The sequence below is a fragment of the Triturus cristatus genome, chromosome 11 (assembly GCF_964204655.1).
Source record: "Triturus cristatus chromosome 11, aTriCri1.1, whole genome shotgun sequence".
Lineage (NCBI taxonomy): Eukaryota > Metazoa > Chordata > Amphibia > Caudata > Salamandridae > Triturus > Triturus cristatus.
In genome coordinates, this window is record NC_140594.1 from 4,395,825 (window position 1) to 4,410,001 (window position 14,177).

Here is a 14,177-nt window from a genome sequence, read left to right on the forward strand (position 1 = left end):
CCTGAGGAAGGGCTGCTTCCACTTCTGCATTGGAAGAATTTAAGGGGTTCGTGTGAGTCTTTCCCAAGATAGCAGTGAATTAGGTGGTGTTGCTTAAAAGGGCCATGCATGCATCTTTGGCCTTTGTACGCACAGCTTTAGGTCACTGTCTGATGCTGGCCACACGGTGGAGCTCTCGGGGACCCGAGCTCCACTGGGGGCGGAGGGATTCTGAATATACGCCTGTGAAAGCAATCACTTACGGCAATGCAAAACAAGTCAGAACACTTTATATTCATTTCGATGCACTTTTGACTAATATAGTCTGAACCCACATCTTTTAAAACAGCTGTACAAGATAGAAGACACAATGATTTGGAAACTAGGACATTAAAATAAAAAATGAGCCAATGTTGAAGGCACTGGTAATCCAACTTTAAGGCAGATTTCTGTCCACTGTCCTGACCTCAGGAAACCAAGGAGGAAAGGCGTGAAAGTGTAGTTCACTGACTGTCCTTGCAGCGGTCTCTTCGCCCTGAGGCAGTCACCATTCTTCAACTCCACGTGTTCACAATGGCAGAAAACGCCATCTCCTGGGTTGAGAGGTGTGACATGTCATAAAAAGGTGCTTTCTAGGGACTCCACCGCACAACAGCGAAGGAGCTGGAGACCTGGCCATGATTCTGATGTGGCCGAACACCGCCTTCAGACTGGAAGAGACACCAGGAATCACAGGGTGACAGGAGGCCAGCTTTTAGACACGTCCTCGTGCATAGCTTCAGGGATCCACTGGCAGTACGCAGATAGCAGATCTGAAAATGGAGAATCACTTTATTTTAATCGAGTTCCTCAACAGTGTGTACACATAATGAAAAGCCATTCCATTAATACTAAAGTTTCAGGAAACTTCGAGAAGAACTTGGTAGCCAGGTCTAGAAATATCCATCCAGTGGCGGCTCCTCCACTATGGTGGAGAAGCATCGCCCCACCCCATTTCCAGCCTCAAAACGTGAAAAATAAAAACAATTATAAACAGTGTTTAGTATTGTTTAATTTTTCAGGTTCTGAGGGCTGGGCGAGTCTTGGGGTGGGGTCATTGCGAGGGCAGGGCCAGAGGGAGTGGCTGCACTGAGATCAGTGCGCATGTCGGTTTGGCTGGACGTCTAAAGTCAGGCAAACCGACATGTGCAGTGAGTTGTCGCAAACCCAGCTGCGTTCCTGGGTCGGAGATAGCAAAGCACAGGTTCCTAATCCCTGTGGGATCACAAATTCACAGTGCTCAGGCCAATCCGGACACTGCTTTTAAACATGAGAGAAGGCTCAGGATTGGCCGCAGGGGGGCCTGTGCTGCAGCGAGGACACGGAGATGAGGGGCGGGCGGCAGTTAAGTTCTTTTTTTCTATTTTGTTTTTTAAATGTTTCCTTGTTGTCCGTTTCCCCTCACCCCGCAACTCCCAGCCATCCATCTTCGTTTCCCTCCACCCTGCCACTCCTCTCCACCCACACAGCAGTCGCTACTGTATCCATCATCTGACAAACGTGCCTTGGCGACCAAGATGTATTGAGGTCGAATAGTTTAACCTTTTACTTGACCCTACTGCTTTGCCAGTGTCCGCTTGAACATCCACAAATTAGGCAGACCTGGGAGGCGCAGCCTGCAACGATCTGCTTCTGAGCGCTTCAGTCTGCATTTAATGTTCATGCCCAGAGAAGGGATTAAGGTCTGATCTAGATCTTGGCAGCCGGGTACTACTCACAGCAATGACGGATATCCAGTCCGCTGAAATATAAATCCCATTATATCCATTGTGACGGAGTAACCTGTCAGCTGAGATCTAAATCAAGCCCTTAATCCTTCGAAGGAGATTTGCATTCACAGCTGAACATCGTCATGCGTGTACGATTTTAGCAATTCTTACTCCTGACTTGCTAAACACGCCACAGAGCGACGTGGCAGCCCTGCAATCCCACGACAGAGGCCTCTCTAAAACCTAAGCAAGCTGATAATGTACCGATCATGTGTCCGCATTACCACTGACAGGCTGGCAGGGCTGAAGCCAGATTCACCGGCTAAAGGCCTGGAGAGCTGGGCAGGAGTCGGTCATGAGAGATTTGCTTCTAAAAGGCTGATCGGGCTGTTCAGGGTCTGCCACATGTCCCTTAAACATCTGTGGCTTTGGGCGCAGTCAGCCACTTGTCAGGATCACTTCTGAAAGACTGTCGGGCTGGAATTGGTCATGCATCCATCTGACATATCAAAGGGGCCATCCAGTGAATGACGTCACAACAGCTCTCGGAAGCCAAACCGATATCATCAAACAACGGAACATTCTGGAATGCCTAATGACTGCAAGCGACAAAAGACTGGGCAAAGGGGCGGTTCTTTCCTACACTATGTGGACCCTTTAAAGGACGACAGAGCTGGGAGAGAGTCAAGACTGCAAACATTCTCATGCCCGACATCGCATGACTGAAATGACCTAAACACATGAAGAGCTAACAAGCGTGTTTGCACACCTTATGTCCGCACTAAAGAATATTTTTGCACAACTGAGAGAACAGATGCCTATTTTTAAATTGCATCAAAGACACTCATTTTATCAAAATCATAATGTTGGAAGGCTGACGGGGCCACTAGGGTTAGCCACTCATGGGATTGTACAAAGGTCTTTGCAGTAGATCCATTAGTCGAATGGTCCTACACCCCAGGCTTGTGATGAGTACTTTGACAAATTAAAAAATGTGGTCTATGAAATCTGCACTGGAGCCTTATTTCAGGATAACAAGGCGGGGTGCAGCCAGGTGGGTGATAAGTTACCTCAACATGTGGTGTAAGTGGGAATTTCTTGAATTCTCTGACTTGTTATGCATTTTTATGCTCAAACACAGCCTGGTCCACAGTGGAACAAGAAGTCAATACTTACAAATAGAGTTCCTTTTCCAGGCCGCCAACAAGGCCTCCCGACAGTCTGCATTTTCGGACACAAGGGCCTTCAGCAGCGTTTCTGTCCGCGGTTGGAGCCTGTGGGGAAGGGAGAGCATTAATTCCTCTGTAACTATCGGTTTGTACTTTAGCTGTAGATTCACATGCTCTGCACACTCCTGCAATCTCGTGACAGGTTTGGAAAGATACAAGCTGTTCATCTTCAAAGACATCTTTGATCTTGATGCATCTTAGGACTCCTGCCTGAAGCCCATAATACACCCGGACTCCAACTTGAGAGCCACAATGCACCCGGACTCCAACCTGAGACCCACAATGCACCCGGACTCTTACCTGAGACCCACAATGCACCCAGATTCTTACCTGAGACCCACAATGCTCCCTGACTCTTACCCGAGACCCACAATACTCCTGGAATCCTACCTGTGAGCCACAATGCACCCGGACTCTTACCTGAGACCCACAATGCACCCGGACTCTTACCTGAGAGCCACAATGCACCCAGTCTCTTACCTGAGACCCACAATGCACCCGGACTCTTACCTGAGACCCACAATGCACCCTGATTCTTACCTGAAAGCCACAATGCACCCGGACTCTTACCTGAGACTCACAATGCACCCAGATTCTTATCCGAGACCCGCAATGCTCCTGGACTCTTACCTGAGACCCACAATGCTCCCGGACTCTTACCCGAGACCCACAATGCACCCGGACTCTTACCGGAGACCCACAATGCACCCAGATTCATACCTGGAACCCACAATGCTCCCTAACTCTTACCTGAGACCCACAATGCACCCGGACTCTTACCCGAGACCCACAATGCACCCAGATTCTTACCTGAGACCCACAATGTTCCCTGACTCTTACCTGAGACCCACAATGCACCCTGACTCTTACCCGAGACCCACAATGCACCCTGATTCTTACCGAAGACCCACAATGCACCCGGACTCTTACCTGAGACCCACAATGCACCCTGATTCTTACCGGAGACCCACAATGCACCCGGACTCTTACCTGAGACCCAAAATGCACCCGGACTCCTACCTGAAGCCCCCAATGCACCAGGATTCGTACCCAAGACCCACAATCCACCCGGACTCCTACCTGAGACCCACAATGCACCTGGACTCCTACCCGAAGCCCCACAATGCACCAAGACTACTACCCACAACCCACCTGGACTTCTACCTGAAGTCCACAATGTGCCCGGACTCCTACCTGAAGTCCAAAATTCACCAGGACCCCTACCTGAAACCAACAATACACACAGACTTCGCCTCAGATTGCTTTTCAACAACAGGCGAGTGATGCAAGTAGAGTACGGTGAAGAAGGGCAGTATATGTGTATGTTGCACTGTAAATAAATATGGTATTTCTGATTCCAAACATCTAGAGATGTAATCATGAATCAGGGGAAGCAGAAGGGTGCGTGTGAATCTACAGCACTACAGGCTATAAACAGCTCGCTGCAGGGTAAATAAGACTTTCCGTTTGTAGCATGTGCTGCTGTCGATCACATGTTCTTAACAGACTATAAAGCAGTCCGCGCCCATAAAAAGCGATGATTAGCGAGAAGATGCGGGTGTTTGAAATAAAGTGGTTAATACGGGCGTGGATATCCACATAGTAATGGCCAGCAAAGGTGTGCGCAGATGACCTTATAGCACCCTATAACTATCTGCAATGAACAAATGACTCGCCTCCAGCACCGCTCGGCGGATCCTTTGACTGCATATTTCTCACCTTTAGAATAATCCCCAGGAGTCAAACTGGATCTGGAAACCTTACAAAGCACGCTCCCACACGCTGGGAGGTGTAATTGAGCGGCTCTGCGCTGACCTCGTTCTGCCCCATTAGTGGTGAAGCGGTGCCGATAGGGGCTCCACCCCTGAGTACTTATGTCAGTTTCTTTCTTGACTCTGTGCCCTCGGACGTGGAGACAAAACTTCATCAGAGGTACCAGTGTGCAAATTTCTATATTTTTTTAGAAAGGAAAGGAGACCATACCACAGGAGGTGAGAGGGCAGGGAGGAATCTGCATTTAGATAGAGTATGCCCTACAAAAGAGAATTATCAAAAGCAATTAACTTTCCTTCTGATGGATTCTGCTAATGACATTCCTCACCTTTAGAACAGATACGAAAGCAGTACCTTTCAGGAGGTGGGTCTATGAAATGGGCTTAGATGAAAAAGACCTGCACGGCCGAATGAACGAAATTCCCTTCAGGCAGTAGTACTTTATGAACATGTGACCTGATGCCCACCTCGCCGCCTGACAAATGTTTAGACCATGCATGCAAAGCAGTGGCAGCAATGGCGAAATGAGCCCTCTGTCTTGGTGGGGGCTGCTTCTAGACCAGTGTGTAGCAGATCTTAACGCAGAGGACTGTGCGTTCACCTGGGCAAAGCCCTTTTCTGCACAACTTTGCCCCAGAGAACCCTACGAAGACCTGATCATCGATCCAATGGTCTTTGACAATATCGATGTAAAAGCTCAAAGATCTTTTGGGTCCAGTCGAGGGAGTCTCTCCTCCTCTTTCGAGGGATGAGGCAGAGCAAATAATGTTGGCAAGTGATGGATTGCTGAATGTGAAAAGGAGCGACAACCTTTGGCAAAAAGGCTATCTTGGTCCTCAACACCAGTTCATCTGGAATAAAGGTGGTGTAAGGTGGTTGTACCGAGATGGACTGAAGCTCACTCAGACGTTGGGCTGAAGAAACCTCGAAGAGGAAAACAGTTTTCAGAGTAAGGAAATGCGCAAGCAGATGGAAGATGCAGGCTCTGGAGTGGGACCAGGCTCAGCACCAAGGGATTCATCCAGATTTCAGAAGAGACTGAACAAGATCTGCAGTGGTGTCTGCGCGACCGCATCTCTAGTGGCATACCCAGCTGTTTCTCACCCAGAGCTGATGGATGCATCACTGTGGGATTGAGGAAGTCACCTTGGGGAGGTGGAGAGCAAGGTTAGGGTGGCTGAAGAGAATATTTGTTCCCAAAATGTCTCAACCTTTTTCGATTCTGTCTGGTGGAGTCGTGGGGGAAGAGTTGGAATTCACCCTGCTAGAAGAGGCTTGCGCCAGTAAACTCTCAAAAGTCAGGAAATCGGGTTGCCGAGTGCCATCCTGTTGATATCTGGCAAAGGAGGGCACGAACAAGGTTTGGCCCATGAGCCCATCAATGTATCATCCAGGCCTTCATTAAAAGGCAAGAACGGCTCAGAGGAAGCCTGTCCAGGTTGCAGGCCCTCTGGAAGAAGGTAATTTTTGACCCCCAAAGAGGAAAGCTGTAGGTCTAAGCCCTCCACTGGACATCTGATGACGACAGCAAAGGAAGCACGTTCTTCTGTCGATGGTTCATGGGGAGAAGTCAACCCAGTATCAGGCGATGTATCAAGCACATTGGCCTACCACAATATATGCACCGTATCAGGAAACTGCTACAGATTAGCTTGGGCATGCTTTTGAGGTGGTCTCTGGATCTAGTGAAAAATAAATATTTTTAAAAGGGAACGACTGAAAACATTTATCTATGGATCCTATTCTCCATCCATCTGAAGTGAACCCCGGCTGGGGTCCGTGATAATACTGTGCAAATACTGCGGGTGGATACAAGGTGATCCTTTGGTAGGATCGGGACTTGGGGAAGTGTGGTTATTCACTTAAATTCAATCTTTCGCAGGCTGGCCCCCATTCTTAAAAGCCACGAGAAAGACCTGCTGTGAATCGCAGTCATGAACACAGAACCGTAGGGTCGAAATGTCGATGGCATTGTGTGAAGTCCTGCGTCATCTATCCTAAGATAGAAGAACGAAGATGAAGGGTCGTCTGAACATTGATTGTTTGACATCAGATCTTTTATGTTTTCATCTGTTTGTGTTTTGTGCATGTGTTTATCGTGATTATTTTATTTTAACCATTTATCACATTTCTTTGATTTATTGCATGTTTTTGAATGTACTATGGGCAGCTTATGTATAATTTAAAAAAAACAAAGAAAACATTGTTTTGTTAGATGAAGTATTTGATTAACGGTGAAATTATAAATTCAGAAGAAGTCCTTGTGTCTTGTTTGGTTTTTTCAATTTATGTGCTTTTTCAAATTTGTTTCTCGTAAAAAGTTGGTATTTCTTATTTGTTGATAGGAGAAAATTTAAGAAATATATTTTTAAAAAAATAATACTTTTTTCCTAGAATAAGCAAAGGTATAATTTCTCTACCCTTTGTCACTGATGTTCAAAGTTGAACATCTTTCACAATTCCCTTTTGAAGAATTGTGTTACCTGACAGAACTCTTTGTAGTTTATAACTGTACAGCCAGATTCTGAGGGACACAGGGTCACCCCATTAAGCATTGTTGATGGCTTCTGCTCTTTATCATCCAATCGCCCAAGCATAAAAACATGCGAATGGCGCAATGCGGAAGATATGCTGCTCCCACAGCTAGACATTTTGTAAACACGCGTTGGAGCTGTCCTTACCCTGAAGGGTAGAGCTTTCACTGGCAGTGTTGTCCACTTACCACACATCGGAGGCAGCAGTAATGCACCGGATGGAAGGGGGGTCTGGAAGTAGGCATCCTTGAGGCGGAGGGTCGCTGCGTGGTCTCCTGCAGGATATTTTGCAATGCTGACAGAATGTAACGTTTTAGTAGCCTGAGGCTAAAAATAGGCCGCATGGTACCGTGCTTTTGGGGGATGAGAAAGTACAGTAAGTACATTCCTGGTCTCCGCTTGTGTGTGAGTACAGGTTCCATCACACCTCTGCTGAGAAGTGCCTGTGCTTTCCATTCCAGTAGTCGGGTGGCCTTCACTGATTGTATGATGTGGAGGTGACATGCTTGAAAATGTGGTGTGCAGCTCCAGGAAGCATCCTTGCAGGACCCTAGATAGGACCCACTTATCTGAGGTTATTTCCTCCAGTTGTAGAAGTACTAACCTCCTTCGTCCCCTGATAGGTGTTGTGCGACTGGAGAGTAATGGATTGAAAGTCATTGTTTGGAGGTTGCGGTGCCCTTTCTAGAGGTGCTGCGACCCTTTCATGTATTGTTTCCTCTGTATCCACCCGGAGTGTAGGTTTACAGTGCCCCGTCCCTCCTAAAAGGGTTGGCCTTGGTGCAAGCCTGAGTGCTGCTTTGTGGTTCCAGCTTTCGCACCCACTCTTGTTTGTTGCTCCTGAAAGCCAGTCTTGGGATACTATGTTTATAAAACCCCCATGGCGTTGGGACCTTTTTTTTTTTTTACATGTTCTCCAGGACTCAAAAGATGCTCGCCATCGATGGGTACATTTAAGAGATAATGTTGGACCTTTGGGGAGAAGCGACACTCGCAACCATGTTTGTCATCGGAGATTGAGGTTTTTATTGCCCTCTCTAGAGGCTGTGTCAGCAGTACCCAGGGTACACCGAACAATGGCGTTATATTTCTCCGCTGTGACTATCTTCTTACTATCCTTATCAGGAGGTGAGGGATCACAGTAGCTTGGGTACACGCTTTCTTTCTTGCCATATGGACAACCAGTGAGTCTGAATGGACAGGACCAATAATGTTGGTCAGACACTGGCTTAATTTTTATTCTCAACCCTTGTTGTCACAACCCTGACCTTAGCTTGTTCTTTGAAATGTCCACCTTGAAATGTCATCATACTTTTCAACTTCTATAGGAACAGCGCTGATAGCTCCATTTTTAGAGTGCCTCAGCTACGAAACACTCCTCTGCGATCACATGCAACCTTACCCTGTGGTGCTTAGGAGTCCTTTGTATTACAGCATGATAGGCAGTGTCATCGTCAGGAGATGGGCTCTCGACTGTATATGGCTCTAGCCTTCTGTCTTCCTGAAGATCTGCGTTATTGCCTTTCAGGGGTTCTTATTTCCAATCTGACGTGGCACTGGGTTAAGGTATGTGTCCAGAGAACACGAATGACTATTGTGGTGAGAGTCAGTGGTAAAGAATGAGCCGAATCCTGTGGTAACGGTGGTGTAAGGTGTCTTGGAGGGTCCTGTGGTAATGGTGGTGTACGGTGTCTTGGAAGGTCCTGTGGTAATGGTGGTGTATGGTGTCTTGGAGGGTCCTGTGGTAACGGTGGTGGTGTACGGTATCTTGGAAGGTCCTGTGGTAACGGTGGTGGTGTATGATGTCTTGGAGGGTCCTGTGGTAACGGTGGTGAATGGTGTCTTGGAGGGTCCTGTGGTAATGGCGGTGTATGATGTCTTGGAGGGTCCTGTGGTAACGGTGGTGTACGGTGTCTTAGAGGGTCCTGTGGTAATGGTGGTGTATGGTGTCTTGGAGGGTCCTGTGGTAATGGTGGTGTACGGTGTCTTGGAAGGTCCTGTGGTAATGGTGGTGTATGGTGTCTTGGAGGGTCCTGTGGTAATGGTGGTGTATGGTGTCTTGGAGGGTCCTGTGGTAACGGTGGTGGTGTACGGTGTCTTGGAAGGTCCTGTGGTAACAGTAGTGATGTATGGTGTCTTGGAGGGTTCTGTGGTAACGGTAGTGATGTATGGTGTCTTGGAGGGTCCTGTGGTAACGGTAGTGATGTATGGTGTCTTGGAGGGTCCTGTGGTAACGGTAGTGATGTATGGTGTCTTGGAGGGTCCTGTGGTAATGGTGGTGTATGGTGTCTTGGAAGGTCCTGTGGTAACGTTAGTGATGTATAGTGTTTTGGAGGGTCCTGTGTTAACGGTAGTGATGTATGGTGTCTTGGAGGGTCCTGTGGTAATGGTGATGTATGGTGTCTTGGAGGATCCTGTGGTAATGGTGGTGTATGGTGTCTTGGAAGGTCCTGTGGTAACGGTAGTGATGTATGGTGTCTTGGAGGGTCCTGTGGTAACGGTATTGATGTATGGTGTCTTGGAGGGTCCTGTGGTAACGGTATTGATGTATGGTGTCTTGGAAGGTCCTGTGGTAATGGTGGTGTATGGTGTCTTGGAAGGTCCTGTGGTAACGTTAGTGATGCATAGTGTTTTGGAGGGTCCTGTGTTAACGGTAGTGATGTATGGTGTCTTGGAGGGTCCTGTGGTAATGGTGATGTATGGTGTCTTGGAGGATCCTGTGGTAATGGTGGTGTATGGTGTCTTGGAAGGTCCTGTGGTAATGGTGGTGTATGGTGTCTTGGAAGGTCCTGTGGTAACGGTAGTGATGTATGGTGTCTTGGAGGGTCCTGTGGTAACGGTAGTGATGTATGGTGTCTTGGAGGGTCCTGTGGTAATGGTGGTGTATGGTGTCTTGGAGGGTCCTGTGGTAATGGTGGTGTATGGTGTCTTGGAGGGTCCTGTGGTAATGGTGGTGTATGGTGTCTTGGAGGGTCCTGTGGTAACGGTAGTGATGTATGGTGTCTTGGAGGGTCCTGTGGTAATGGTGATGTATGGTGTCTTGGAGGATCCTGTGGTAATGGTGGTGTATGGTGTCTTGGAAGGTCCTGTGGTAATGGTGGTGTATGGTGTCTTGGAAGGTCCTGTGGTAACGGTAGTGATGTATGGTGTCTTGGAGGGCCCTGTGGTAACGGTAGTGATGTATGGTGTCTTGGTGGGTCCTGTGGTAATGGTGGTGTATGGTGTCTTGGAGGGTCCTGTGGTAACGGTAGTGATGTATGGTGTCTTGGAGGGCCCTGTGGTAACGGTAGTGATGTATGGTGTCTTGGTGGGTCCTGTGGTAATGGTGGTGTATGGTGTCTTGGTGGGTCCTGTGGTAATGGGGGTGTATGGTGTCTTGGAGGGTCCTGTGGTAACGGTGGTGGTGTACGGTATCTTGGAAGGTCCTGTGGTAACGGTGGTGGTGTATGATGTCTTGGAGGGTCCTGTGGTAACGGTGGTGAATGGTGTCTTGGAGGGTACTGTGGTAATGGCGGTGTATGATGTCTTGGAGGGTCCTGTGGTAACGGTGGTGTATGGTGTCTTAGAGGGTCCTGTGGTAATGGTGGTGTATGGTGTCTTAGAGGGTCCTGTGGTAATGGTGGTGTACGGTGTCTTGGAAGGTCCTGTGGTAATGGTGGTGTATGGTGTCTTGGTGGGTCCTGTGGTAACGGTGGTGTATGGTGTCTTGGAGGGTCCTGTGGTAATGGTGGTGTATGGTGTCTTGGAGGGTCCTGTGGTAACGGTGGTGGTGTACGGTGTCTTGGAAGGTCCTGTGGTAACAGTAGTGATGTATGGTGTCTTGGAGGGTTCTGTGGTAACGGTAGTGATGTAGGGTGTCTTGGAGGGTCCTGTGGTAACGGTAGTGATGTATGGTGTCTTGGAGGGTCCTGTGGTAACGGTAGTGATGTATGGTGTCTTGGAGGGTCCTGTGGTAATGGTGGTGTATGGTGTCTTGGAAGGTCCTGTGGTAACGTTAGTGATGTATAGTGTTTTGGAGGGTCCTGTGTTAACGGTAGTGATGTATGGTGTCTTGGAGGGTCCTGTGGTAATGGTGATGTATGGTGTCTTGGAGGATCCTGTGGTAACGGTAGTGATGTATGGTGTCTTGGAGGGTCCTGTGGTAACGGTATTGATGTATGGTGTCTTGGAGGGTCCTGTGGTAACGGTATTGATGTATGGTGTCTTGGAAGGTCCTGTGGTAATGGTGGTGTATGGTGTCTTGGAAGGTCCTGTGGTAACGTTAGTGATGCATAGTGTTTTGGAGGGTCCTGTGTTAACGGTAGTGATGTATGGTGTCTTGGAGGGTCCTGTGGTAATGGTGATGTATGGTGTCTTGGAGGATCCTGTGGTAATGGTGGTGTATGGTGTCTTGGAAGGTCCTGTGGTAATGGTGGTGTATGGTGTCTTGGAAGGTCCTGTGGTAACGGTAGTGATGTATGGTGTCTTGGAGGGTCCTGTGGTAACGGTAGTGATGTATGGTGTCTTAGAGGGTCCTGTGGTAATGGTGGTGTATGGTGTCTTGGAGGGTCCTGTGGTAATGGTGGTGTACGGTGTCTTGGAAGGTCCTGTGGTAATGGTGGTGTATGGTGTCTTGGTGGGTCCTGTGGTAACGGTGGTGTATGGTGTCTTGGAGGGTCCTGTGGTAATGGTGGTGTATGGTGTCTTGGAGGGTCCTGTGGTAACGGTGGTGGTGTACGGTGTCTTGGAAGGTCCTGTGGTAACAGTAGTGATGCATGGTGTCTTGGAGGGTTCTGTGGTAACGGTAGTGATGTATGGTGTCTTGGAGGGTCCTGTGGTAACGGTAGTGATGTCTGGTGTCTTGGAGGGTCCTGTGGTAATGGTGGTGTATGGTGTCTTGGAAGGTCCTGTGGTAACGTTAGTGATGTATAGTGTTTTGGAGGGTCCTGTGGTAACGGTAGTGATGTATGGTGTCTTGGAGGGTCCTGTGGTAATGGTGGTGTATGGTGTCTTGGTGGGTCCTGTGGTAATGGTGGTGTATGGTGTCTTGGAGGGTCCTGTGGTAATGGTGGTGTATGGTGTCTTGGAGGGTCCTGTGGTAACGGTAGTGATGTATGGTGTCTTGGAGGGTCCTGTGGTAATGGTGATGTATGGTGTCTTGGAGGATCCTGTGGTAATGGTGGTGTATGGTGTCTTGGAAGGTCCTGTGGTAATGGTGGTGTATGGTGTCTTGGAAGGTCCTGTGGTAACGGTAGTGATGTATGGTGTCTTGGAGGGCCCTGTGGTAACGGTAGTGATGTATGGTGTCTTGGTGGGTCCTGTGGTAATGGTGGTGTATGGTGTCTTGGAAGGTCCTGTGGTAACGGTAGTGATGTATGGTGTCTTGGAGGGTCCTGTGGTAACGGTAGTGATGTATGGTGTCTTGGAGGGTCCTGTGGTAATGGTGGTGTATGGTGTCTTGGAGGGAATTGTGAAGTGGATGGAGCTGGTTGTGGAAAGGGGAGAGCGGCCTGATCCCTACTCTTCCTTGGTACAGGGTAGTATTTCAACTCCACTGATATCAGGCGTCAAAGTCAGTTTGCACTTGAGAGCTGTTGTCTGTATGGTCTTCAGTTCCGATTGAGGAGGCCGAGCCAGGATCTTCCCTGAAGAAGGGTGAATATACCGCTTCTACTGCCTAACATTGGGCACCATACCTGATGTGTGTCACTGGGTCATAGCTGCCAAGTTTCAGATTGCTATGCATGTCATTTCCATGGCTTTAGTGTATTTGTGAGTGACAGTCACGGACCAAATGTGTGACACCTAGAGTCACACTTTCTTGCCAGTAGAAACAAGCAATGAAGTGCATGGGAAGAAATATCAGAAATAAAACTTTTAAAAACGAGAAACTCTTAAGATCTTGACACTGCTACAAAACACCTGGAATGGAACACCACTAAGCTGCGGTCCCTTGATAAAATGACCCAAAACACTCCTCTCCACAACGCTCTATAAATATCCAACAATTAACAGCTGCTCCACTGTACCTGCTTGCAGTACCATGGACAACTCACATTGCTGCACTCTGTGTAAAATTGCCTGATCACGTTTGACTATATACAATTTAGCACCAGGCTGATCATTAAATCCAAACTATTCCATTCATAGGTATACACCACATTCACCTCTCCAAGGAGACATCACTCTCTAACCAGTGTGCGCCCCTTCTGGACTGGCCACTTACCCACTGATGGGCAATGCTGGAGCTCAGCGGTGGGTATCTCTAGCAGTGGTGGTCTGCTGTGCTCTGCTAGATTGCATTTGCCTCAATGCTGCTCAGAGCTGGGCTCTCTGGCCCTGCTGGAGGTGCACAGGTAGGCAGACTCTGGGCCGCTTTCTTGGGCCTCAGACAGTGCTGCTGCTGTCAAAGGGGAGTGGAGTCTGCTGCGCTTGTCAGCCATGCCTTTTAAAGACCGCTGCAATGCAGCTCTCACCACCAGACACAAGCCCGTGCTCCCGCTGCCATTCAAACACACGTGGCGGGCGGCTGCGTCGTTTCTAATCGTGGGCCCCGCCCAGGCCTGCAGGAGCCAAACTCACAGTACTTCTGGCATACTTTGAGGACCTGCCTCTTCTGTTCTGCCTCTAATTAAATCAATCAATCAATCAGGTGTTTGTTAAGCGCGACTACTCACTCGTAAGTGTCTCAAGGCTCTTGGGGTTGTCGGGGGGGTCTCAGGTTCCAGTCCATCAAAGAGGGGGTCTGTTGAAGAGCCAGGTTTTGAGGTTTCTTGCGAAGATGGGGAGCGATGTGGTCTGTCTGAGGTGGAGCGGAAGGTCGTTCCAGGCTCTGGCTGTGAGGAAGGAGAAAGGGTGGCCTCCCGATCTGGTCTTTGTGGTGCGGGGGAACACGGCATAGGAGAGCTGGGCTGATCGTAGGGTCCTTTGGGGCG

General features: G+C 48.7%; 1 protein-coding gene across 2 annotated transcripts in view; it reads right to left on the reverse strand.

Annotated features, from left to right (window-relative positions):
* Positions 1-252: 252 nt before the first annotated feature.
* Positions 253-14,177, reverse strand: part of DHX37 (DEAH-box helicase 37) — a 536,866-nt gene continuing 522,941 nt past the window's right edge. For both annotated transcript variants that reach the window (XM_085634634.1, XM_085634635.1), the window contains exons 27-28: positions 2,904-3,001; positions 253-791 (exon numbers count right to left, since the gene is read on the reverse strand). In XM_085634634.1, coding sequence (XP_085490760.1) covers positions 709-791; positions 2,904-3,001 — 181 coding nt within the window. In that variant the 3' untranslated portion in view covers positions 253-708. The remainder of the gene's footprint in view (positions 792-2,903; positions 3,002-14,177) is intronic.